At 41.5% G+C, this 27,602-nt stretch overlaps 1 protein-coding gene across 2 annotated transcripts in view; it reads right to left on the bottom strand.

Moving 5' to 3' along the window:
• Positions 1–5,081: 5,081 nt before the first annotated feature.
• cdh24b (cadherin 24, type 2b) overlaps positions 5,082–27,602 on the bottom strand; it is a 115,408-nt gene continuing 92,887 nt past the window's right edge. Inside the window, exons 6-13 of one of the 2 annotated variants that reach the window (XM_085378763.1) lie at positions 24,501–24,757; positions 23,388–23,524; positions 18,986–19,107; positions 16,386–16,503; positions 11,221–11,541; positions 8,726–8,933; positions 7,187–7,676; positions 5,082–6,155 (exon numbers count right to left, since the gene is read on the bottom strand). In XM_085378763.1, the coding sequence (XP_085234889.1) occupies positions 5,082–6,155; positions 7,187–7,676; positions 8,726–8,933; positions 11,221–11,541; positions 16,386–16,503; positions 18,986–19,107; positions 23,388–23,524; positions 24,501–24,757 (2,727 nt within the window). The remainder of the gene's footprint in view (positions 6,156–7,186; positions 7,677–8,725; positions 8,934–11,220; positions 11,542–16,385; positions 16,504–18,985; positions 19,108–23,387; positions 23,525–24,500; positions 24,758–27,602) is intronic. The other variant, XM_085378765.1, reaches the window with a different exon arrangement.

The following is a 27,602-nucleotide window of genomic DNA, read 5'->3' as shown; positions in this document are numbered from 1 at the left end:
CTTCTGTCTCGTTCTCCCTTAGACACACTTTTACGCACACACACACACACACACATATACAAACACCACACACACACACAAACAGAAAGCACACCCATCAACAGAAGTCTGATTATCCTGAAATTCTGGAAAGTGCAGAAAGGAGCACAGAGCAGGTCTGACTCATCTGTTTGAAATAGTTCCTTTTTTATTCAAATTTACAAAAAGAAAAAGTACAACAGAAATAAATACACTTTGTTCAGCACGCAATTGTGGAATTGTATCAACATCGTGCAGGAGCAATGAAGTCACGGGGGGAAGGTGGGTGCAGAACCAGTGAGGGTCGATCTGTTTAGAGTCAGAGGCCAGAGGTCATGACCTTTACTCTGCATCTTTGAGCTACATACATTAACTAGATACTAAGGTATCTGTGCCCATCCTTTAAGTGGAGCTTCACTGTCCTAAGTATCGAGGCTCATTCAGGGGAAGATGTGATAAATGGACCGCTTTCCTCTGTTGGTGCACCTAAGCTGGCTAAAAGAGTGAAAAAAAGAGCCACGCAGTGCTGTGGAGACTTCAGGCTTTTATTCTATTTAAAACAACTGATTCAACTAATCACGCTTTTGATTGAACCAATTTGCCGGGCTTAGGAGGTGGGATAATCAGCTCTGTCAAGTGGTTTAGTCGGCACAGCACTCCAGAACTCTGAAATAAGACAAATCAGGAGAATCATCACTTTGATTTTGACCAATCAGCCAAAGCAAAGCTTTGAATCAGCAGAGATGAGACACCTGGAGCCAATCAAGACAGAGGAATAGACCATATAATTAGAACGGTGCACAGGGTCACTTATTGGTATAGCATGCTAATTGCTTATAAAATGTCTGCCTAAAACGATACTGCTCTGAAAATATGGCGACTGTTAATACATGTGTTCTGGGGAAAAGCGGCTCAGAAAGTTTGCACATTAGAGATAAATGCTAGGGAGAACACAGCGCATATAATTTAGTAATTCTCATTCCTAAACTGGTTCAAGTCATTTTAGGTGCACCGGAGAAATAATCATTCGAGACTTTTTATTCCGCCCGAATGATAAATAAAGGATATCTCTGGTTTTGTTTGTTTTAGAAATGGCTGTTGTAAATTGTAACTGTAATTTTGACCATTATTTCAGCTCACTGTGCTCACCTAACATGCAACGAAGTCAAAACCAGCAGGTTAGGAAGATTAGTTGAAGGCAAATCGGAAAGGAATGCGTGCTTTTGATTGAATCAGTTCTCATTTCCACTTCTACACCCAAAAAGATTCGACCTCATAAAAGAAGCAATCATTTTGAGTAAAATGCAACTGAAATATATAAAATCGAATATGTATTTCCTTATTCAGATAATTAATTATTAAGGAAGATATGCTTAGTATAAACTGAATATATGCCAATCAGGCAGATTTCATCTGACTAGACTTGATTAAATTTAACATTTTACATTATACTCCCTCCTCCTTATGTAATCAAATTACACTGGAAGGAATACATGTAATCAAATTACTTAAAGTCGGTGTTTTGGGTATAAACGGAATGTGTGTTTTTGTATTCATTGGCTAAATGCAAATCAGATCCATCCTACTGCACCTTACAGAGGACTGTAATGCACTTGAAGCTGCTTAGTCACCTCCAAAAATGAGTCAGAAGAACATTAGTGCTTCGTTCACACGGCTCGCTAGGATACGATAAACAAAGCGAAGTTCTTTCACCCACATTGATCTTTCAAAATACAAACAGAACAGTGAGCCTTCTTTACGTTTGAGTTCAAATTACTAGAGAAGCCTCTCTGTGTTATTTTGATGCAACATGTTTGTCAAGAGGCCCTCTTGAGAGCTTCTCAGATGCATTAACTCTTAATTAATATAAATGACGTGAATGACTGAAGAAACTGGCAAGGTTCAGTGTTTTTAGCAAAAACTTTCCACCTCCTAGGTCTTTGAAACTAACTTACTACCTGAAGAACAGATATTACTGATGATATAGCAGAAATGAAGACATGTTGTAAAAAACACAACTCAGTCCTCTGAGTGTCTAAAAGTCCAAATATGTTTTGCTAAAATAGCAGGTGAAAGTTTTTGGAGGTACAGTTCATCATCCAAATGAATCCCAAATCAGCTCTCCCTGAGGTTCTGCACCCCCCTCCCTGTCTTCTCTGGTCATTGTGCAGTATATTGGTCCCCACACTGTCCAGTCTGCACAGTGGCACTGTATGGAAAAGTCTGTGGCTCGGGTAAAGGGTAGAGAGACACATATGGATTTTGTTTCATGTCACCGGCTTCTCGACCGGTTAACAAAATGCTGCAGAAGACCTTGACAACAAGATTATGGTGGACCAAACTGGCGGACACTAGCGAAGCTGGCAGCCTGGTGTGACTTTACAAAGAATGAAACAATGACACTTCTGTGATGGTGCGCCAAAGACGTCCATACATTCAAGTTGTGGCTATATTCCTCTCTAGACTAAAGTAACTTTTAGGCTTAGTCTATGGTGGCCCTGAAAGCCCAAACGCACTGCAACTTGAGGAAACACAAGCAGATAGAAAAATGACACAAAAGCACACAAAACAGAATGGAAGTGAATAAAACAGAAATTTAAAAAACATTATGAAAGGTTAAGAAATTAAAAAAACCTCCAAAATAAAAAGACGTAACTCACAAAAGACAATGTCAGTGTTTTTGGGGAGACAATGTCATGACAGAACAGCTAACGTGACAAGCTAACAGTAAACGGCTACTAGCAAACCTGAATCTACGGTATTATGTGAATCTTCTGCTTCTTTTAAACGTGTCTTACTTCATCAGCAGCTGTTTCGTTACGTTGCTGTCGCCCCAAAAACACTTGTTTTTTTCTGGGGGGTTTTTTTTGTTTTTTTTTTACTTTTCTTGTCATTTGTGAATTTTTGTAGAGTTTTTCTACTTGCTGGTGTTTCCTTAAGTTGCAGCACATCTGACCTCTCAGGGCCACCGTAGCAATAAATACATTATAGAGCTAAGTTGTTCTTTCACGCAAGAAAATTTGCTTATGTAGACCATAATGCATCAGTAATTTGGCATTTGAATTGCATTGCCTGAAATGCACACAAGACACTTTTCCTTAATGTAGTGTTTGTCATATTTTTCAAGAGAAGCAACTATCTATAAAACCTCCACATCTCTCAGGCAGTGTAAAATTTATTATAAATTCTAGATTATTCCACTTTTGCAGGCTATTAATTCAGATTTTAGGGAACACTGACTTTTTTTTATTTTGTTTTGTATACCCATTAGGGGGATTTCTCCTCACTTCACTGGATTTTCATCAAATGGATCTTCACTGGAACAGGTTAGCTCACAGGCTTCCTGTAACTAATATTTTGCACAACAAACTTCTGCCAGAGGCCACATGTATAATTGAATCCTTGGCTTGTCCATCTCAGACAAAGAGCTAGCACACAGCAAACCCAAACACAGATGTTGAATACATGGTGTTGTTTTGAGTCCAGGAGGCAGTCCAGCACAGTTAATCCATTTCTAATCTACAGTACATACAGGTAATCCCAACAGTGCTCCATTTTCAACATCTAAGTTCTGTTCTAGACATTTTTTATTTTATTTTTTTTTACACATTTTAAATTTTATATACTCTCTTTTAGCAGTAATACTTAGTGGTATTTACAAATGTTTTTTTTTTACATACAGTCAAACATGATATCTTCGTTTAGCTGACATCTTATAAAAGAACTGTAATTTTCGACATGATTCGTTATCTATTATTGAACATCACACAGTATAAAAGTGCATTCCAGCTGAAATCTCCAGCACATTTGCATCCTGACCTTTTAACAAGAAATAAAATGAAAACGAAAAAGCCTGTCTCTGTGGTTGTGTTTCACTACAATTTCATTAGAGATCTGTGGAAATGTTCCATTGGGCCGTACAAGCGTTTGGAGTGGAAACTGATTTTGTGGGGTTTTTTTTATTGTTGTTGTTGTAAAATCATGCATGTGAGACTGGGGAAGTGGGGTGGGCAAATTAGAAAAAAGCAGACTTCTTTCATAAAAAAGACACATTTATGCCATCAATAACAGAGTCCTCAGAATACTCATGGATTATGTAATTTACTGTAGTACAATCAAAGCCTTGTGGTGTTAATCAGTTCTTTTGTGTCACCGCGTGTTTGTGTGTGAATCTTTGTAAACATACCAACACTCAACTACAAAATAGCTGGGGGGGGATGGGAGGGGGGGCGAAGAACTGAGAGGGTTCGGGGGAGGGGGGGGGGATCATATCCCTAAACCATTTAAATTTTTCACAATGTCTGTTTTTCCTCGTGGGCTGAGAGGAGGAAGAATCTTTTGCAGGATTTAAATGATTCATCATTTTCATTTGGAATGGAGTAGCAAGCTGAATAATTCACTTTTTCTGCCACTGCAGATGGAATAAAAAGCAACAGTTTCTGTACAATCATCTCACTTCCAAGACCATTTCTCTCTCTATACATCCTTGCCGCCCATTCCCTTTATAGTCAAACATCACTTTCTCCCCCTCCCCTGTGTCTTATCCTACTTTCTAAACTTCGGCACGCGCTCGGTTGCGCACGTGTTCTCACGCACTTTTCACTGACTTTTCTTGCACACAAACACGCAGACACTGGGATCAGATCGGCGCACCAGACGTCTTCCTTCTCGCCTCCTGCTGTTTCTCATTCCATACGTGAGAGCTGAATTTAATCGAGTCTTGGATGTTTGAGTTGTTTTTCTCTGTCCAAAGCGTTTAACAAATTGTTGCTGCCCCGAGCAGAAGCAGGCTCTGCATTGTCTCAGTATCTGTGCTCAACCATATCAGCGTTTCAACACTTATTGCTATAAATTACATCAATCACTCCCTCCCCTGCCCTCGCATTCTCCATCCTCCCTAGGCTCATTTTTCTCTGTCTCTTTTTATTACTTTGCCTCTTCATCTTTCTCCCCTTTAACTTCTCTTCACATTATTCGAACTCAAGTTGCCTTTTCATCATCCTTCTTTTCCTCCCCTCTCTCTTACCCCCTTTTGCCCCTATTTGTTTCATTTATATCCTTCCTCAATCTTTCCCCTCTTCTCCAGCCCGCACTCCATCTTTTTTCACTTTCTTCTCAGGCTCCTCATTCATTTCTTTCTCTTTTTTGGCACCCTCGTCAACCTTTTCCTTATCTTCCCTCTCTTTCTCCCTGTCTTTGAAGAGCTGGGCTAATTTCTGGAATTGGGGACCCCACTCTTCCAGCCCTGCCCCCCAATCCTCCTTCTCTGAATCCTTCTCCCCTTCGCTCTCCAGTGAGCTGAGGGATCCAGCCCTGGACCCTGTTCCCTCCAGCCCATACACCTGCACAGAGTCGTATGGCGGCTGTGAGGGATCAAAGGTGACCTGGGCAAGGCGCAGACGTAGGAACTCACCCACTCGCAGTGCCAAGGAGGGACCCCCGTGCCCTGGTCCCCCTCTGGCTGCCTCCATTCCTGGAACCCAGTTGGCCCCAAAGCCCATCACACTGCCATATGTTGCCCGAGGCTGCCCGGGGAAGGGCAAAAGCTGAGGGGTCATATCCCTCCTGCCCAAAACATACCCTCCCATACCTACTCGATCGCGCCAGTCCCCAATAAAGCCAGGTGCTTCTGGGTAGACAGATGGAGTCCCGGTCAGTGATACTCCTCCACTTTCTCTGTCTGGCCTTGCCACCACAAAGTTGCTTCCCATCTCCAGTCCTCCTCTCCCCAGAGTGCCAGCGTAGTCCCTCTGCCCAGATACTTCCCCCTGCAGGACAGTGGCATAGTTGCGTCCACTGGCAGGTGGTTGTTGTTGTCCATCAGTGGAGGTGGTCCCATTTCCATTTCCACCTCCACCTCCTCCTCCACTCCCCCCCCCTCCTCCTCCTCCTCCTCCTCCTCCACCAGAGTCAGATTCAGCCAGACTGCCACATGTGCGTTTGGGGGACATGCCGGTACGAGAGGCCCTGCGTCCTGCCATGGGGAGGGTAGCCGAGTCACACACCCAGCCTCCTACGCCGTGACCCTGACCAATGAGGGAGCCGGATCGGGTCATGACAAGGTTGTGCTCCCTGGGCAATGTCTCCGACTGCACCTGGAGGGAATGTAGGCGAGCACGAGTGGTTTCAGTTCGGGGCTGGGGTTGGATGTTAGGTTTGGTTATAGTAACATAAAATGGGATGAGACAATTTGCCCAAGGAGGAAGGGGAAATTTAATAACAGGTATATTAAACGTAGAAAGATAAGGAAAAGTGATGACATATTGCCCACGTGAAGGAAAAAAACAGGAGATGATGATGATGATAAAAAGTGATTCACGTGAAGGAGAGACAGACAGACAGACAGTGAGCAGAGGAGAGCGGAGGGAAAGCAGAGTTGGAAGAAGACATAGACATTAATTGATCACTAGAATGAGCTAACACTGCACTGTGATAGGGAGATGGAAAGGGAAGAGATAGAGAGATAAAATATTTGAAAATTAAATAAAGCTAGGGCCAAGGAGCCGTGCCATGGCCCTAATAAATGAAAGCATAAGAACAAAAAGTAAGAATAAAGCAGGATATGATGTGCTGATAATGTCTTTATTGTCATCATCCCCCAACAACGTCCAGGACATTTCTGTGACTGTGCAGAGACTAAAAGTGTGGCAGTGCTTTAATCACTGCAGTAGTTCAGTATATTAGTTTGATTTCAAAACCTTATAATGATTTTATATTTGCTTAATGACTTTCTCACGTTTTCGTTTGCGTATTTAATTGAATAATTAAGTCATTGATTCAGCTTTAATGATGTCTTCAATGTGGCCATCTACTGCTAATTGACTAATTTATTCAGTTATAATTAACGATTCACGGCAACGGCTACCGCTTTTTACATCTTATTGAAATATTTATTCCCCCATCAATCTATGTTTTAAGCTGTGTTGCAGAATGAGTTCCTGTGCTGCATTCAACACAAATATGCAAGTGTGCGTTTGAATGATGTAGATGTAAGGACATCAAAATTCTACCAAACAGGAATCTTGGGTTCTCTGGGCATCACTGCTAAATAGTGGCATTATGTTTGAGACCCTAGTGTCCTTCATCGTCTCTCCGTTTCTCTTGCACATTTATTTAAGCTCATGTGTGTTTAGCATGCGTTTAGTGTGAAGCTCACTGTCATCCTTACCCAGTCCACATTTTGACTGAGGTTAACTTTGTCCTCACTGCTCCCTTCTGTACAGTTGCTTGCGGTTCCTGTTCCTCCTCCTCTGTCGTGGCTGTCGCTGGTTCTCGGTGTCCCTCCATCGGACGTGCTCACCCCGCTCTGGGGTGCGGTCCCGTCGCGGCTTTCCGTCCGACTCCCCGTTCGACTTCCTGTGCTGAGATCCGTTGGAGCTATGTACACCGCCCCAGACTCCATCGGCCCGACCACGGCCCCTTGGTTCTGGATAACCAGGGAATGGTCTGGCTGGCCTCCAGGAAAGCGGTACGCCAGCTCCGCCAAGCCTGGCTCGAACGTTCCTCCTGGGGCGCGACGGAGAATGGGTAACGTGTGACTGCTGTAGCAGAGACGACCGTAAAGGGGTCCTGCTGGTCCTGAGTAGTTGTGATCCACACCTGGATTCTGAGCCCAGCTATAAGTGCGAGATTTGTCTTGAGCACGATGTGAGTAACGACTGCAAGACAAAAAAAGGGCATATGATTGGGCTAAATCTGAACATGTTATGCCTGTTTTTGAATACTGCTTGCTGCTCAGGAAATATCTTTGGTCATTTTTTAAACAGTTTTTTCTTTTAAACCACGACTTGTGGTTTTGTGTTGCACTCTATATTCACACTGCAAGATATTCTGCTGAGACATTTGTCCACCTTGGGGTGGGAAAAAATAACCAGGTGAGAAATATGAAGGGTGTACTGTGTGATTTTGTTTGGACTGAAAACTTGTGATTCCATGAATGGAATTTCAAAAGAAAAAAAAAAAGTGATCCAGTGCAGCTACAGCCAAAATAACCTCTGTTTTAATACAACGTTTCTTTCATAATGAACGCTCCAAATCTTACAGTTCACTCCAAGAAGAACAAGCTACAGCAGCGCTCGACTCAACTATGCGCTCCTTTGTTACATGGCGCCAACAGAAATTAGAAATTAAAAGTCTCACAGAGGTAGTTAATATTGCAGGAATATTGCACTGGATTGCATTAGATTTAGACAGTTTTTCATGTTGCTGTGTCCACCTCCAAAAACTGTGAGAAGCAATTTTCGATCAACTAAAAGCAGCCTTTGTACTTGTTTATGGCCTCTCCATATGGCTTGCATGAATCCGGGAGCTAATTATTAGTCCAAAGGCAATAACAATGTTTCACAGGAACATCAAAGTGGGTGCAAACAACTCTCTGATGTAGCAGAACATAAATGAGTTTTAGCAAAATGAGCACAACAAAGTGGCCTCCTAGGACTGCCAGGCTTGATAGCCTTCTGTTTGAGTGTTTTGATTGGTGGCTGATTATGACCTGGGAGTTGTGGCTTAAACAGTTACTTAAGTGGATCAGTTAAGAGCTGGACTGCGACGAATGGTTTCACTCTGAAGGCGTAAATAATATTTTCTTTTCAGCATGTAATGAAAGGTCCGCTGTGATGGTTTGATTAAATTAAAAACAGACCCACTTATATATATATGCATCACCACATGCAAACAAACCCTCCCACACACCCCTCCGCCTGCTTACACGTTCCTGCTGTCCAGCGTGCGATAGCCGCGTGAGCGCGAGCTGTGCGGGGCACTCTGCAGGGCGGCAATGTCGAAGGCAGCTGTGTCGGCCTCGCCTCCGCCCTCGTCGTCATACGTTATGATGTTCTCGCGTACGTCATCCTCCTCCAGCGGTGACAGCGAGTCGCGCTTCTGACGCCGCAGCGACAATGACAGGGCACTCACCGCTGCCGAGGGGTGGCAACGGGAATAACGGATATTGAGGCATAGGAGAGAAATTGGAAAAAGAGTGATGAACAAGGGAGAAGGGGGGGGCAGAAGTCACAGGGGAAATAAAGGAAAGGAGGAAGAAATGTGTGTGTGTGAGCAAGGGAGAAAAACTCAAGCAGACAAAGAGGTGAAACACAGAGACAAAACGAATACAGAGAGTCCTTGGGTTAGAGGGCTGGTATATCATATCAGCAGACTGCATGCCTCCACTAGGTAATTGACTTTGAGCTCCAGCCAGCCAAATGGATGCTTTATTGTCCCATGACTCCATGACTCTTATTGCATATTCCCAATATCGAGAGCTAAATTTCACCCTGGACTGTGGCAACGAACCAAATGATGCCTTTGTGACTTTTAACAGGTTTGCAAACACAACATTAGCATTGGGCAGTAGAATCAGCCTTCCCATACCCACTGACATCAAACTCTGGGAACAGTGGCTTTTTTTTTTTTTTTTTCATTTCAATTTTCCAGGGGAAAGGCACAGACGCAGGTCTAGATTAGGTTCCTGCACTAGGATCGAGTTGGTAGAAAAACAGATATTGGACACCTATGATAATAGCTTTAGTATGCTTATTAAGTGGGGGAAATCCTATTCTTGCATGTGCTGAACTTTCTGGATGCAAATAGGGAGAAAATGAGAACCAAGCTGAAAAGTAAATTTAAAAAAAAGTGCATAAATATTCAGGAAGGCACCCGATCCAAATAAGACCTCAGTCAGAAATCAAGGACAAGAAGAATTGAGCATCCGGTTAAAGTTGCTGCTGGTACACCTGTGGAAGGTGACACCTTTACCAATAATTTCTCTCATTATTGGCTTTCCAGTTCATTTGTACATTTCAAGGATGCAATTTTTTTTTCCACTCCAATGTAGAATTTCTGAGTGGACAAGTTGATCAACTCTCTGAATTTGGACCCTCACAGGTTACTAGAAGGCTAGTTAGTTGATCGACTGACATTGCCCATATTTTTTTCTTAATATATTCCACTCACTCACTCTTAGACAGCTCTCCCTATCATTTGGACAAACTGCTTTGGTATTTATAGAAATCCAAACCGTGCTGAATCTGCTCGGGTGCTTATTTATATTTGCAGTGTATGATTTGATTTAACAAACACTAATGTGTTTGTGTTTCCATACGGCTGTATCGCAGGAGGTTAAGCTGCCGCGGTAAGTAAATCTACAGCCTTAATATAGTTGGAGGCCACATTATTTGATTTCTATGGAACTAATTCAATGATCCCTAAATGGAGTGGGAAAACTCTAACCTTTTATAACGGTTTGAGGAATAACCTTTATAGCGTGGTGTGTGTATATTTATCTGTTAAAGACAGCCTCTATCCACAGGGCAAAGTTGCCAAATGGCTCAATGGCTACCTCGTGTAAACCCCGCTCCTTTTTAATAACTGATGGAGGTGATGACAGAGGTTCTTTAAGGACGTTTGGCATTCTGTGGAAGGCCCTGTTATTATAGTGTTTAGAAATAGAAAAAGCAGAATTATACTCCCGCCCACGATCATGCCATTATCACTTAGCGAACTAAATTCTTAACTCCACTAAATCCACTGAGCACGATCACCTTCACGCCATGTCGCGTCTCCCACTTGATTGAACTGGCCCCTTCCAGAATGATAATGCCTTTATCAACAAGGCACGAGTGATTTCAACAGACTCAATAGAAATGACAATGATGCTGGCTATCAGCCAGTCTCCTCAGCAACTAGGCATTATCCAATTGAGCATTTGAGTTTCTGCAAAGGTGGCTGTGACATTTTATTATGCTGCTATCAAAAACCGAAGGGCCCAGATAATCACTCAAAATTGTTATTTTAGCTGTGATTAGAGCTGACCTTGCCAAGGGAAATAACTGGACCAAAATTGCGAGGAAAAGCAAACCTGTATCGAGCAGCTGTGACTAAGAGAAATATTTACGCTGCTGCTTTCATTATTTTCATATGCAGATTAAGCATCCAGGGATGTAGTTGAAGGTACACAAGCCCTAAACGCTATTTACTCAACTTTCTATTTGTAGAATGGCATTAAATGCATTTCTAGGGAGTAAATATTTATGATATAACTTCATATTATATCATAATGTACATAACACTAAGTGCTGTTATAAAAGCCATCATGTAAGTTATATAAACAAGGGCCTTTCACCATTTTACTTTTGCTTTTGGCATTATCTTAAGCCAAGCCCAGATTTAATCTCTCTCAAGCTTTATGAGCTATTAAGTATTTACCCAGTAATGTAGCAACACAAGCCAGGATAGCCAGCAAGGCAGCTGTACTGAGCCCAGGGGAGGGCAGTGTGGACTGCTGAGGAAGACACACCGCTTCTTTCTCCCAGTCCCATTCGCCCTCGGTCTGTTTGTCCTTGTCTTTCTCCCCAGCTCGTGCCCCTCCTTTCAGGCAGGGACAGACGGACACAGTGACCGTCCCAGTGCTGGTGAGGCCAGACGTCCCATCCCTCAGGACGAGCGGCACGTAGAGGGTCAAGGTGGAGGATGAGGAACGGGACAGTGGCTGGATCTGGGACAGCAACACCAAGCTGGCTGTGGGGCCTGAAGGAGAGTTGACAGATAGGAAGAAACTTTGAGTCCACTGTTAACCGCATGCTACAGTGTTGTTTGCAGAATGGAGGCAGGACGTTCCAATTTGGAAATTATGCCCAGAAATGAATGTCCTCATGTTTGCAAATGTGCGACTGCAGTCAGCTGGTGACGGGTTTGTACCACAAAGGAATTGAGCAGGAAAAAATATTTAGCCTCTCTTTTATTTTTACTATTTTCGTTCACTTCCCTTCTAATTTGAGCTACAGCGTTCCACAGCAGAATAACAGTGATACTAATTTTACAGGATGAATCTACTAGAGTGTTACAAATTGGGCAGACAGTATATTTTTCGCTGCCGCAGCCAGACGCTTCATGATTTATGACTCCAGATAGGCTGTAAAACTTAAACATAAATTCTAATATACTTTCACGTTTAAAATTATTGTTTGAATAATGTGGTGCCATTAGATCCATCTGTATGATCCTTTTCAAAGACTCCCACACTTGTCCTGGTTAATGACACAACAAAGTATGTACAGAAGAAAGCCTGTACATCCAAAGCACTGACTTTTAGAACACACTTGTATGAAAGGAATACATCACAAGCCCTTTTTTTTTTTTTAAAGATATTGTAATGGACATCAGTGATGAGAGGCTCACATACAGCAATTTAAAAGGACAGAGAGCAGCAATAACAAAAGAGGTAACGGCCTGTATTGATCTGACTCTCACTTTCACGTTTTTAGAATTACACACACAAGGCCACAAAAATATAGCCGCTGACACGAAAGCAGGTTTTCATTAGCATGAATGGCACTGGGAATGAAAACATGACAAACGCGATTATCAAAAAGATCTTCAGCGATCCAAAAGATAGATCAAATCATTGTCTTTTTAAACAAAGAAAGTAATGTAGCATTTTGTCAGACAAGCTGTCCACACGGGAGCTGAGGATGCTCTTATTGTCTCTCTGTTCTACTGTTGGATGACACATCAAAGAGGTCTTTGATTTCACATGTCACTGAGTTTATAATACTCATCCATGATCTGGCGAGTTAACTTGGTTTTGTCTGGTTTAGGAAGAGTTGGGAGTTTGGTCACCAGTTTGGTAGTAAAATTAGTCAAAGAGTAATTTTATCTTCAGCTGCTGACGAATGTAAGCACATATCTTCATCTGGCAGGGGTGGGGAACTCCAGGCCTCAAGGGCCGGTGTCCTGCAGGTTTTAGATATCACTAGTGATGTGCGATACCACTGATTTCCTTTCCGATCCGATACCAAGTAATATTCAGGGTGGTATCGACGATACTGATCCGATACCGATACTTTGTACAAAAACGTATTTTATTTATTGTATCTCAAATTATAGCATCATAATGATTACAGGACATCAGATTACTTGTTCTTATCACTTAATAATGCAGAGTTCATCATATAGAAATAAAAAACCTGAAGTTGTGCTATTTGAACACGTTGCCTGCCTGCAGCACTAAAGGACTCCGTGAGAGACGTCTGTCTCGCCCTAGCAGCACCTGTCCCTCTCCTTCTCTTCAGTTCGTCTCAACATACGCTCGTCATATTCTGTGATATGATTTACTCTGAGGTGTTTGACAAGGTTAGTGATGTTGCCACAACCATACATGCCAACCCTCCCGATTTTTCCGGGAGAATCCCGAATTTCAGTGCCCCTCCCGAAAATCTCCCGGAGCCACCATTCTCCCGAATTTCTCCCAGCTTTCTTTAGACCGCAAAGGCCTCAGGTGGAAGCAGCCTCTGAATTTGGACACCCCCGCTGTTTCCGGGCCAGCCAATAATAACGGTGACATTTAACGTATTTTGTCCGATAAATAAACCCTGTAAAATGTATTTATCCCCCCCCCCCCCACAACAGCCCTTTTGAATGTCTCCCAAATTCTGAGGTCTCAAGGTTGGGAAAGTATGGCCACAACACCTCACTCTTGGAGCACTTTTTTGCCACATGTATCGCAAACCACGTCTCAGCTGTTTGTGGAGGTAAAATACGTCCGCACATGACGCTCAGCCATTGTTGTGAGTGCGCACGCCAAGGGGCTGCGAGACATTTATACAGCTGTATTTCACACATGACTATGAAAGACAGAAGAGGAAGTAGTTCCTTTGAATGTAGACAATCCGAATGTTATAGTTTCTTTCCACTGTGTTCCTGTTAATGATAAACTACAAATTTACTCTAAATTACTAAAATATCGATATTTTAATGTGAGAATCGATTCTAGAACATAAATGACTGGTATCGGAGGAATCGATATTTCAGGATCGATCCGCACATCACTAGATATCACCCATACCAGGCCTCTGGAGAACTTCAAGACATGTTGAGGAGGTAATTTAGCAACACAGCTGATTTATCAGCTGTGTTATCAGCTGTGTTGGATCAAGGACGCATCTAAGACCTGCAGGACTCTTAGATGCGTGTTAGGACGCATCTAAGGAATCTAAATACACTGACTGGAGGTGGTGTTAGGAAGCTGAAGTTCCCCCACCCCTGTCTTAAGTTCTATATTTAGCATATTTTAGCTAATACAGCTAACTTAGTAGACAATCAAAGCATTTTGCAGCTAAAATGCAGTTTTTTTGGTCAGAATTAATGGAGAACAAAACAAAGTACTATGACGTAAAATGAGAGTAAATGTTATCCTGTGTTTGCTGGATTTTCAATTGGATGTTTTCAAATTCCCCGTATTTGCCATATTGTGTTTACTGATGAAGTCAAGGCTGAGAAATTTGTTGCCAAGCTACACTCACAGACCACTCGATTAGTTACATCATGCTACCTTTCCCTCCAGAACTGCCTTTATTCTTCATGGCATAGATTCAACGAGGTGCTGGAAGCATTTCCACCGAGATTTTGTTCCATATTAAAATGACAGCAGCAAACAGCTGCTGCACATTTGTCAGCTGCACCCACGATGTGAATCTCCTGTTCCATCGCATCCCAGAAGTGCTCTTTTTGATTTAGATTTGGTGACTTTCATGTTGTTTACGCCAAATTTTTACCCGACTACCTGGATTTTGCAGCAGAACTTGAGACTCATCACACTAAGCAAAGTTTTCTTTTTAATCTTTTATTGCCCAATTTTGTAGAGTCTGTGAAAGCTGTAGTCTCAGTTTCTTGTTCTTAGCTGACAGGAGAGGCACCTGGGTTGGTGTGGTAGCCCATCTGCTTCAAGGCTGACCGTGTTGTGCATTCAGAGACGCTCTTCTGCATACCTTGGTTTTAACAGTGCTTGGGAGTTACTGTTGCTTTCCAATCATCTTGAAGGAGTCTGGCCTTTCTTCTAAGGCCTCAACAAAGCAACCCTCACTATTTTCTCTTTTTCAGGTGGGGGGATTCAGATTTTGTTGCATTATTTCAGTACATCAGAGTTCTCTGCCGCATTCAAAGTTACTTAAATCACCTTTTTTCCCCATTTTGACACTCGGTTTGAATTTCATGTCAACACTGAATGTTGCGTGATCATCAGAATACATGATCATGCTGATCATGTATTCTGATCAGCATGAGGCTGATCAGAATACATGTGTGTTAATGAGCACTTGAACAGGTATACCTACAACTAGTACACATGTTCATATGTCCAAGGCGTGCACATGGAATACTATATTATACACTTCAATATGCTACTGACATCTTTAGCTAATATGACGCACAAATCAAACTTTCAAGTGGAGAGAGATGAGCTGTGTGCAGAATGCATAAGCACACATGAAAGTATTCTGTGGAGTTTTTATCCGCTAGTGGTGCAATGTTTTGATTTGCATTACTGTCCTCAACTGCAACCGTGCAGCACATACCAACTGAAGAGCTTCATGCTGTTCCACAACAGTTATTGTGTCAAAGGAAAAAAATGTAGCAATGCAGAAGCAAAGACGTGAAAAGAAAAAAGAATGCCAGCTGATGTAATCAGGCCTGCACTCTTCAAAATATTGAAAAATGTCACTTTTGCAAATGTTTTATCTTTTATTCAGCACGCCGTTAAGGCTTCAAGGAAGCAAACACTGTGTTTTTGCACTGACTCAAAGTATGTGTTTACACGAAAACTCCACAGGTGACACATAATTGCAAAAAAATGTATTTGTGAGCCAATTAACTTGTTTTTGTGTAGAGAAATGTAAATGTGAGCTAAGACAACAAAATTCTTGTGGATCCAATTTTAGGAGACTACATATTTGCTCAAGGATGCAAAAATATCCCCACACATACACAGCTTGATGTGAACAGTTACACAGAACCGGCAGCACATTGCATCCCTGAATTAAAATAGTCATATCAAATTTATGTTTGCATGATATTAAAGGACTATACGTGTGTAATTGTGCAAAACAAAGAGCGAGGACACGAAGTGTTCAGGGGGAAAAATGCACAGAAAACAAACAAGTAGCTAAATTAGATTCAGTTGACGCTAATTAAACGAAGCAGCTTTGATTTCTTCAAAAGCTTCTCAGTGGAAATACTAAGTTTACATGGTCGTGGGGAAGAAGATGGATGTAGAGGATACAACAAGAGGGACGAAACAAAAGAGGGGAGGATAACAAAGCAAAACAATGGGGCCACCAGACATGGGAGATGGATGGTAGGAGACAGAGGGAGGGACAGAAAAAGGGAAGGCGACTCAGAGAGGGAGTGGTTTTGAGAGGAACGGGAAAGAGAGAATAGAAGGAAAGATGAAGATGGGAAGAGAAAGGCAGAAAAAAAATATATGTGGGATTAAGGGCCTTAGAAAAGTGGGGGGAGAAACAGTCTATCTGCCAAGGGAGGAGCAGACAAACAAGAATTAAGAGAACTACACAGAGAAGGAAAGATTCAGTGCCTACCACCGCTGTCCCTGACGCTGAAGTTGAGGGCAGCGCTGGACTCTGGAGGGATGCTGAAATACACAGTGCTGTCATTCCCACCCTCATCTCTATCAATCGCCCGCAACACCTGCACCACCTGAAACACAGAGATAGAGAGCAAGGGAGACCGGGTGAGGGGAGGGCGTGAATGAATGTGTGTGAGTGCGTGTGTGTTTGTGTGTTTTGAGGAAAAGCATAGAGAGAGAACAGAAAAGGAGGAAGAAAAAACACTTACACAGAGAGAGCTTTTAGCTACATAAACAAAAAAACATTAGCCGACACTGGCAGAATGAAAACAAGTCAAACAATTAGCATAGTGACATAAGTGAACTGTGTTTGATACTCACACCAAAAATATAACCATGTGTGTGTGTGTGTGTGTGTGTGTGTGTGTGTGTGTGTGTGTGTGTGTGTGTGTGTGTGTGTGTGCGAATCCCCTTTTTTGTAAATACAGTGCCGTGCAGTTTTCGGTGTTGTAAAGGCATGTACGCAAGTCCTCATTGGCAATCTTAACTAAATTAATCTTAAAGAAATCTCCCGCAGACTGAGCTGATGGGTAATTTCTTTTTAATGAAACTCTCTGTTCGTCATTATGCAGGGCGCTCTTTCAGGAACGCTTTCGAGTGCTCGATACGAGACTCAATGCGGGGATGAAGGGTGCAGCGTGCTCTTTGAGTTAGTCGATGTCTGTAGGCCTTGAGAAGATTTGCTAAGAACAGTTGCATTATGTTATCCGATGCTGTGGGTGAATATTCAAACAGGCTTTGCCTAATGGCGTGTCATACAGAGATGTGCATATACTATCCCAAACACACTGGGAAGACATCATAGCCTTTCTTTAATGAACTGCGTGCCGCTCACTCAAATTGCAGCATGCACAAACATGAACATCACAGGCAAAAACAAATCAACGTCGTTGCCATAGAATCACAGATTTCGTGGTGACACAACAAAGGCATGAGCAGAGCAATGAAAGCACCAGTGGAAACAAAAAAAAACCAAAAAACACACACAACAGATGGGCCACGACACCAAAATGATAGTGACAGAGCCAGCATGGAAAACGGAATATGGAGGCAAAGAAAGGAGAGCTAAGCAGGGTTTCCAAGGGGAGGCTGAAGAGCAAAGGGATGATTTCTATAATTGAGATAGGATCGAGTGAGAAAAACATGATGCAGAGAAACAGACAAGAACACAAATAAAGCAGGAAGGAGGGAGGCAGCCTGAGAGGAGGCTCGAGTTTAATTACAATGCAAATAACTGCTGCGTTCTGATAACAGGCCATGGAGGATTCACCTGGCTCCATGGTGAATGAGTATGCTGTAGCTGCATGTGGCCATATCTGAAGGGACACAGCTTTGTTCTGCCACACTCTATATGCTCCAAGCTGAATACTCGTTGACTGTTTGTGTTGTAATTATATGACTGTACATGAACATTAAATACAAAGTTTGCATATGTTTTGCATATGACATAGTAACACTAATTTATTATGAATATGTGTATAATTAGTGCAAAATGTGGCGTGTGGTGGGCTGTATGACTCAGCCAATATAAAGAAGAGGTAACATTAACATTTACTGAAATAGTGTAGCAATCGAGCTAAGTGACACATTGTCAAGATAGTTATTTAATGGGAAGCTAACTAACCAGGTTTTGTGTTTATGGTATGAAATTTGGGGCTTTGAATGCAAACCTAAAAATTGTAACTTCTAAAATATGTATGTAAAGTAAGCATTATTTATTATTTTATTAATTATTATTAATTATTACATTGATTATCAATATTGTTTGATTTTTGGATGATTAAAGTTCATCCAGCCACAGCTTCTCAGGCTTCAGATAAAACTGGTTTTGAAGCTTCTGCTCATATGTATACATAAAAAAGTCAGTCTTATCTTATCTTATCTTATCTTAATATAAAATAAAAAGGTGAAAACAATGAATATGCTGAAAATGTTAGCTTCTTAAGGTTAATAACGCTAGCAGTTTGGCCACAAACCAATGGCCACTGGTTAGTGACTGTAACCATGTGATCAGTTATGTGACTTTATTCAAACCAACGATATGTCAAATTTGACTGAAACATGTGAGACTATAGTATTAGCAGTGTGTCTAAAAAGCATTTTCAGTCATGCATTTTGCATGTCTGACAGAACAGCTTCTTTTTCAGTCAGTCCAGATGTCTACTCTGGCTTTTACATTCTGATTGCGTTATACCCCTGCCACTCTATTTGTAAGCTTTTACCCATGCAACTGCAGTGATTGTGTGTTGGGCTCTGACACCTCGAAAAACCACGAGTGCCACACATGTAGACACAAAGACAACACAGCTGCTGCTGCTGTGTAGTCATCACTTAAAGTCTTTTCACATCTTCTTGAAAAATTACAGTCTTTAGCACTGCTGGCAGTCCAAGTACCTAAACTGAGAAATGTGTAGTGCCAGAATGTAGTTCCAGTAATAACCCGGGCTTGTTTCCTTAACATGTGTTTTAGTGTCTTTCCATGTCTTTAAAATGAACATTTTATATACACTGGAATGGAAATAAAGACCTCAAGTAGTTTAAACACATACTGACCTGTCCGATGGAGGAGGAGTCACACATGGCTGTGTTGTACTGCCTGTCCAGCTCAGGTGCATTGTCATTCAGATCTAAGGTCTCTATTGCAACTAGAACTCTGGAGACTTGGCTGGGATTGTCTGAAAGAGCCAGAGAAAAGCATATTAGAACGTAGCCTCCAAAAACACGCGCACACACAGCTGTATAAACTAAATAATATGAAGACAATGTTAAAACGGCAAAAGACACTACTGAGTACAATACAAATACAGTGGTGCAAGTCATCGGTCCATTAATCCCATGCAGTCGTCCTCATAGGCATAATCAAGTATTTCAAGACTTTGTCCAAAAACTTCACATTACATCACATTAGTGAGCGTACAATTGGCTAAATAAACAGCAGTGCATTTGGTTTCATTTGGCTTGTGTTACAGCTCGCAGGCTCCCAGCTGGAGTATGACTGATGCTTCCATATCAGTTAAAATTTTCCTCATCAAACTGTTCTTTTCATAGCCAGCACTTCTCGCAGCATAAAGTGTGTGTGTGTGTGTGTGTGTTTGTGTTTTCTCAATAAAGAGAGAGAAAAGGCAGAAGAGGGGTGCAGAAGGCAGCGAATCTGCATGCAGTTACACAAGAGCGCAGTTTAAATGGATTGGCATAAGGTCCCCTACACCCCATTCACTCGGCTATACGCACACTTGAACATGAAGTTCTCACAAGCCACGCTCGAAACACATGAAGTTAGCATTCTGAACACTCATCATTACATTTTAGGCAGCTATGACACAACCCAGGCTCACCAGCACACATCCTTTATCTAGGCAGGCAACCGTGAAACACATTGGACTACACTTTCTGTAAACCGAGCCCCACACACACACACACACACACACACACACACACACACACACACACACACACACACACACACACACACACACACTCACAACATTCCCACACCATGTTTTTTTAAACCAACAGCAGTAACACTGTGTCATGGATGACAGCAACTGGTTCCCATCGCTGAAAAGCTGAAAATGAGCTCTTGCTGTAATGCCACAGGGTGAGCTGGCCTGCCTGTGGCCATGGCAGGGCTCCTACTGTGCTTTATGTCAACACAGTCTCCAACAGTCTGTTTATTAGATAGAGCTCATTATTCAAGACAGGCACTCAGTGTGCTGCCGCCACAGTCCTACCAACACATTGCTGCCACAAGGAACCCTGAGTAGATTTTAAGTAAAGATTAAGTTTGTCCAGAACAAAACTTGGCAGCAAAACAACTTCTTTTTCCTTGAGCACAGCAGACATTGGATGGAATTCTCCAACAATACTTCTACTTATAAACAAACCAGTTGGATTATTTTTGAGTGCTTTTATGACTTGTCATCTGCCAGACACAGCTACTGGAGCAAAGCCAGGATTTAACAGGATGCTGGTATTAATTGTAATACGTCCGTCCAGCAAACTGAACAAGAAAACAGGTTGTCACTGACTTCTAAAAATACATAAATGTAGAGAGAGAAAAAGTCAAATCAGTGACATCAAAGAAAAGAAAGAAATGCTTGCATAATTACATTAAATTATCCAGTCCTTAATGCATTTGGTTTGTCCAAAACACAAGACGTTGTGTTGTTTTTTTCCACTAACAAAATATCTTCGCAAGTGCATCCCCACAACATGCAATATTGTGCTCAGCTTGCTCTTTTTGGGAGCTGTGACACCAAGAGTGCAATGGGCTGCGTAAATAAAGATATGTGTTCAGAGTGATACTCTGAGTTAAAGAAGTATGAAGTCGCCCTCTCTACAGTAATTAATAGATGAAAAAAGCATTTATAGATTAATAGATGAAAAAAAATGAGTGAATTTGTTTAAATTAGGTAGCTATATTAAAATACTTAATTAAAAGTAGAATTTTACTATAATACACAAAATCTCAATGTCTTGGTTTGTCTGCAAATGTGAACAGAAGTTGAACAACCAAAGTTGGCGTACAGATACAACTTAAACCCATAAAGGTTCTTCTCTATATCATTTATTATGTTATCATGTTGCCTAACAGCTGAACACTAACCAAAAATACCCTTTTTTTTTTTTACATTTATGCATCTATAACACTTTATAAAAGCATCATATTGTTTTCATTTCACAACAATATGATTTAATTTATTCTAGATTATTAAATATATTGTGATGATTACAGTATCAATGTGATTATATGATTTGACAAGCCAAATTTACTGTAAAATGGATATGTTCCAGTTACAATAATGTGTTACAAAGTTTATTGAATTATACCCTCAAATGGAAATTCATTCTTCTCATCAATATTATGTTTAAGGTTAATGTCTGGATTCATTTAAAACTGATAAATATTTGGGTTACAATAAAATAACTTTATTGTAGAGTTTGTCATATACATTAAAATCAGAAAATGTCACAACACTACTTCATTTGGTGCTTCTAATAGACATATTTCTCAGGGTCATAGTTTGTGAAGCCGAAAGCTTAAGTAAGCTTTAAAATAAATTATTTACATTTAAATAAGCTGCGAAGGCTGTGCCATCCATTAACTAACCTGGCTGAAGGGCATTTTAAGAAAAGCTGATGTGGTGTTATTTACTATTTTTCTTGTCAAGAAATCGAATGAAAAAATAACATATTCTTTAACGATGTATCCTTGTACTAAAATAAGAATAAAAAAATAATAAATTAACTGCAAGTTTGGAACTGGATGATATGTTCCGTCATGGCAGTGAAGGCTGTCACATACACACAGTGATAAATACTATACTGCATGTATATTAATACATACACAATAAAAGCCAGCTAATGCATTCCTATTTACTCCTGTTTGAGTATGTTTGAGTCTCCCTCCATAAAGGGATGGAGAGGTCAGTAACAATACTCAGTTAGCTGTGGCATTTAAACGATGCTCAGTTGAGTGATCTAAAGCGTAGAGTGTAAAGAAAATAACCTCCACACCTGCTTACAGTTGATAAAAGGTAGGATGGATTTGTTGAGCCTGTGTGAATTGCAGCCACAGTTTCCTGTTCTTTGCTGACAGGAGTGGAGGCCTGTGTGATCGTCTGCTGCTGAAGCCCATCTGCTTCAAGGTTTGACCTGTTATGCATTCAGAAATGTTCTTCTGTGTACTTTGGTCGTAGTGAGTGGTTACAACCAAAGTCTGCCATTCTCCTCAGACCTCTGATGTCAACAAGGCATATTCTCCACGAAAACTGCTACTCGCTGGATATTTTCTCTTTTTCTAATAAAGCTGTTCTCACTAGAGAAGGTTGTATAGCAAAGTCTGAGTTTCTGAAAAGCTCAGTCTAGACCAACAACCATGTCACATTCAAATTTACTTAAACCACCTTTTTCTTGCCAGTGTCTCAGTTTGAATTTCAGCAGGTTTTCTTGATATCTCCATGTCTGAATGCACTGCTGTCATATGATTGGGTGATTAATAAGTGTTGGAGCTGGTGTACCTACTGAAGTGGCTGGTATCCTGCTACCTGATGGATGAACACGTATCTTTAACACATTTATATCTGACAGCAATTTTAAGCTAGATGTTCTGGAACATCTGTTATTGTTGCCAAGCCTCCACGTGAGCAAGCAACGAGACTTAAAGTGTGTTATTAGAGGATGTAGGGGCTGAGCTGTAATTGGGCCTACTGGACTATAATTGGCTTTACTTCTGCCGATGTGAATACATTTATGAAAGAATCAACAGCACATTAAATATATACTCATTAAATCAAAATTCATTATTAATTAAATTGCACAAATGACAAGAGACAGTTAGATAACCTTAATCATGACTGAAAGCTTGAGAGCAGCTACTAGTGGAACCTACTGATGATCTTGCCCCTGGCATTTTCTATTTATCATTTTTTTACTGAGGGAACATGTATAACTTGAACTTAACTGTCTTGTTGCTTGACATCCTACATACTTGGAAACAGAAAGATATTTACCGATCCCCTGTGCTATCATGTTCTGTCGGCAAATCAAGGCCTGAGTTCGATTTGTTGCTTTAATTCAGTGTTTCCAGTTGAATCCTTACGAGAACAGATCTATTGCGGCATCAGATAACTTGCACAATACGGATCAATTGATTCTCTGACGCGCTGTAACAAACTGTTCATGGCGCCAAACAGCATTTCTCTCATGGTTTGATGACTTGAGAGCTAAGCCGCTTAGTAAACTGCATCATACAGTGGATACTGTGCCTTTCAGATAGCGTAAAAAACACAGTTTCTAGTCTCTTAAACCTCTTACTCATCAGTGGTTAAGGTGTCAGAGGTGGGGAAAATGCTAGCTTCGTTGTCAAGGGTTAGCTCTAATAAAATAAATAATCCAATGAACGACTTCTAACGATGTCTCCGGATTAAGTGTTGTAAGAAGAGTGACCTCTGACCTCTCTGGGTGGCGATGACTGTAATGTTGTGCCAGTGCTCACGCTCCCGGTCCAGCTCCATCGCTGTGGTGATGAGACCGGTCTCTGGTGTGATACGAAACAGAGCCTCTGGGTCTGACTGAGGATCAATGGAGAACCTGAAGAAGAGAAAGTTGGGTTTGAGGATATAGACGGGTGAAATGAGGAGAGGGCAGGGAGAAATATCGAAAGAATGAGTGAAAGGAAGATGCAAGCGGGGAAGGCAGTGGGGTGCGGAGCGAAAGAAGCAGACAGGGCAAGTGTGTGAGGGAGCGATAAGGAAGTCGGCATTCAAATGGCCAAAGAATTAATATAGTGAGATTATCACAGCTGATAAGAGTTCTTTTGAAGTGCTACCGATTATCTAAATATCTCCATGAATATACCAGCTATCATTCCTCCCCACATACTCGCTTTTAGCACTTCTGCTTTTAATTGGGACACGGTTTTCTGTGGTTTTTACAGACAAATCGCTTGCTTCCCTCCTCATACTATTTGAGACAAAACCCACCGCAAACACAAGCGAAGCACTGGAAGCTGCAAGCGTCTGTGGTTTCTGTCTGGCTCGTGGGAACACTGTGTGGGCATTTGGTTGGCTTATTTTTATTTGGTTAGCTCTTATTGTTGTGTCTTGTTTCTTTTAGCTGAAGAGCCTGCTTTGAATTTAATTCAAAAAGCCTGGCTATCCCTTGCTTGTGGCTGGACAGTAAAACAAATGAAGATATATATAAGTCCCAGCACCATTAAATGCTTGATTTGTCTTTCAGCAATAAAACTCCTGTAAAGCTGTTTTGTTATGAGTTCATAAACAGCAAATACTGAGAGGAACATTTTGAGAAATGGGCTTATTTGCTTTCTTCCTGGGTGGCAGATGATAAAACTGATACCAGTGTCATGTTTTACACCAAAGATTAAGTTACAGCTACTATCTCAGCATGAAAACTGGAAAGACTAGCTTTTAAAAAAAATAAATAAAAAAAACCTGTTCAAAAGGAGCCCAGGTAGGCTGTTTGCTATCTCAACAGTGAAAAGTAACAACCTAAATGTATAGGAAGACTACATGTCCTGCTGAAATGCAGAGGCTTTGTACTCTACCTGATATTATTGGTCAGACCAGTATCGGGGTCTACTGCACTGACTCGGCCCACTGTGCAGGCCGGCGGGCAGTTCTCTGAAACATCCATGTGATATCTGGCCCGAGAGAACCTCGGTGGCTCGTCCGCATCCAGGACTGCAACTCGGATTGAAGCCCGATCTTTAAAGGGGCCTCGACGTAGGAAGCGGGGGTCCACTATCGGGTTAAGGACCTCAACAGAGAAGGAATAGGAGCTCCGACTCTCATAGTCTACAGCCTGTGGAGGAGAGAAGAACGAGGTAAGCTTTACAGTTGTGTAAAATGAAAGGGTTTTTCTGCGTAGTATAATCATCTAAGGTTTATGCATTTACATATTTTGAAATGAGCAATAGAGACATTTTTTAAAAGCGAGAAATTATGCAAATGTAACTGTTACAAACATCAGATCCAAAAGCCTTTTTTTTTAACGTGCCTTCATTTGGTCTATTTCTCACACTAAATTTTCCACAAATGTCTGCTAAATTACATATCTAAAGCCGAGAGATGGAAAATAATGAATTCTTCCAACAGATAAGAGCTCGCGCAGGCTAGAGAACGGTCACATCCTAAAGCATCTAAGAATAATTTAGAGTGAATAATATTCTGGTTACCTTACATGTTGTGATGTTTGGATTTTTTGAAGCGATATTTTGAAGGATGTTGTGGGTGGATGCTTAGATGGTGGGTTTTGTGTGAAGTTGGAAAAGATATTCATGAGGCGTTGATGTTACAGCATTGCCAATGAGACTCCGGATGCTCAAAAAAAGTTGAAAGGCTTCTTCACAGCTTCAACACCGAGGTAACTACTTGTTTGGATGTTGGTTTGACATTTCTGGAGTTGATGTTTGGATAATGTTGACATGCTAAGAATGGATGATGTATATCTGTAGAGTTTGAATACTGTGTTGGTGAGACTTAAAAGTAAAAATACAGAATATTTTGTATTGCAATGTAGTGTTTTTTTTGGTGAATAAAGCTAAATACTTTACCCTACTTTAAGTAAAAAAATCAGTATTAACAGCAAACTGAAGCCCTTTTGGTTTAATCCAGCAATTTTACTTGGGACTCACAGAAATGTAAATGGTCTGCTTCCAAGGTTTTAGGTAGCTTTAAATAGTTGTATAAGCCAAACTATGTCAACAAGTGTGATAGCAATGGAACAATTATTATACAATAAATCTTCAATTCTGTACAGCACAGAAAGATTTTTTACAGTACACGAATAATTACAGTGGGCACACTGTAAAAATTGTCTTCATTTATTCTATTTTAAAAAGTACATTTGTTACAGTGTAGTGTTGCTATGTGCATGCAGACTCGTGCTACACTGAGTAGTTGCTATGACCATTTTATCTAGCTCATATGGTACTGCAGTGTTAGCAAAAACAGTGGGAAGTGTGTTGGTGGGTACCTGGCAGGTTGTATATTGTGTTACAATGTTGCAAACATGCTGGTTGGCATAGTTTCAGACCCTGTAAAGTGTATGAAACTTGCTTTTGTGCGCATATGTTCATTAGGAGTACAAATGGTTTGGGCTGTATGGCTCTATAAAGAATATATTTTCATGATAAGACCCCCCCTCCCTCACATTTTTCATAAAAATGCTTCCATTGTTTTGAACGCCATCTCTTTATCACCATAGCGACTCTGCTATCACCATGGAGACTCGTACCTGACTCGGGGGAGCATTAAAAATTCCTTTGTATCCTTGCATCTACACAGGTGCGAGAGATTTCATTTGGGATAGGGGATCAGGCCCCAGTGATTGTTTGTTACAGAGAAGTTATGAAGCCTATTTGTCTGAGGTGTCTTTGTGATTGCGCGTCGCTCTCCCGCCAGCGCGGCGCCTCTGAAGCGAAGAGATAGCCTCTGATCTGGTTTGCTGAGATGATTGTTAGTGAGGGCACGGGCACACACAAGCAATCACATACATCCACTGTCTCACACACGCACCCTGACATACACCTGCTGTTGATTAAATTTCAGAAAACGAACACGTTTGGGTCTAGTTCAAAATACCTGTTTGAGGTAATGGCAGGTGTGTGTGTGTGGACTTGTGCGTGGAAGTACAAGTGGTTCTTTGAGCCTGTGTATCCTCAGATCCTCTGTGAGTATCTGAGTGTCCTTAAAAGCAAGTACGCATATAATTCATCTCAGTGTGATTGGCACGGGGAACTATGTTGGACAGGGGATAAATGGGCTCTCTAGCTATGCAGAATTTTCGCTGTCAGATTCAAACAGGAGCTGAGAAGAAAATCATTGTGAGGATCCCACCGGCAGTGGGAATATTGATATCCTCCCTCTCCTTCCTTTCTGATCTCTCGTTTGCTATTTTTCCTTCGCTTTTCTTCTCGCTCTCTGAGCTGTAAACCAGCGTAAACTGCTTGACAATCAGCGGTCTCAGAACGAGGTGCAGATTGATTAAAAATTATGCAGAGAATGGGGGGAATTGAAATGCACAGAAATGTAGCCAATTTGTGGACATATCTGGGCAGATAGAAGAAAATAAATACAGAAGAAAAATTGTTACAGAGTGTGTGAGAGAGAGAGAGACATGGGAATGGTGACAAAGTGTGTGTGCAGAAGGGGGGTAGATGGAGGGAAAAGGTTCTCTAACGGGGTCCCCATTACAGGGAGAGAGAGACAATCTGTCTGAGGAGGAGAGGTGTCACTTACACTGTGAGCACACACTCATCACCCTCCGCCCTCCCTCCACCCAGCACTCCATCACTCCGCTCCCCCTCCTCTGCTGCCTCACACACTCCATCACCTAGTCCCCGACTTACCCGCCCACACCTATCTTTTTTCCCTCCCTGGTGTGCGCGCGACAGGGCACCGGCTCTGACAAACCACAACACACACTCATCCTTCTCCTTCCTACACCCTTACAGTAAGGACACAGCGACCCCACTGTTCGTCTACCTTTTTACTTTTTGACATCATAAAAAAAAAAAATCCTCACTCATGTATTCACATCTACTTGTAAGACACTTGTACACATACATACACATGTCATGTTGGAGGACCTGTGAGGTTCCACATGCAGTTGTTGCAAATGTCCTCTCACAAGGAACAAAGGTTCA

The sequence above is a fragment of the Diplotaxodon limnothrissa genome, linkage group LG18, assembly GCF_057381915.1.
Source record: "Diplotaxodon limnothrissa isolate DT_005_m linkage group LG18, D_limnothrissa_male_GT1.1, whole genome shotgun sequence".
NCBI classification, from domain to species: domain Eukaryota; kingdom Metazoa; phylum Chordata; class Actinopteri; order Cichliformes; family Cichlidae; genus Diplotaxodon; species Diplotaxodon limnothrissa.
Note: the sequence above shows the minus strand (reverse complement) of the source record. Positions and strands in the feature narration are given on the sequence as shown.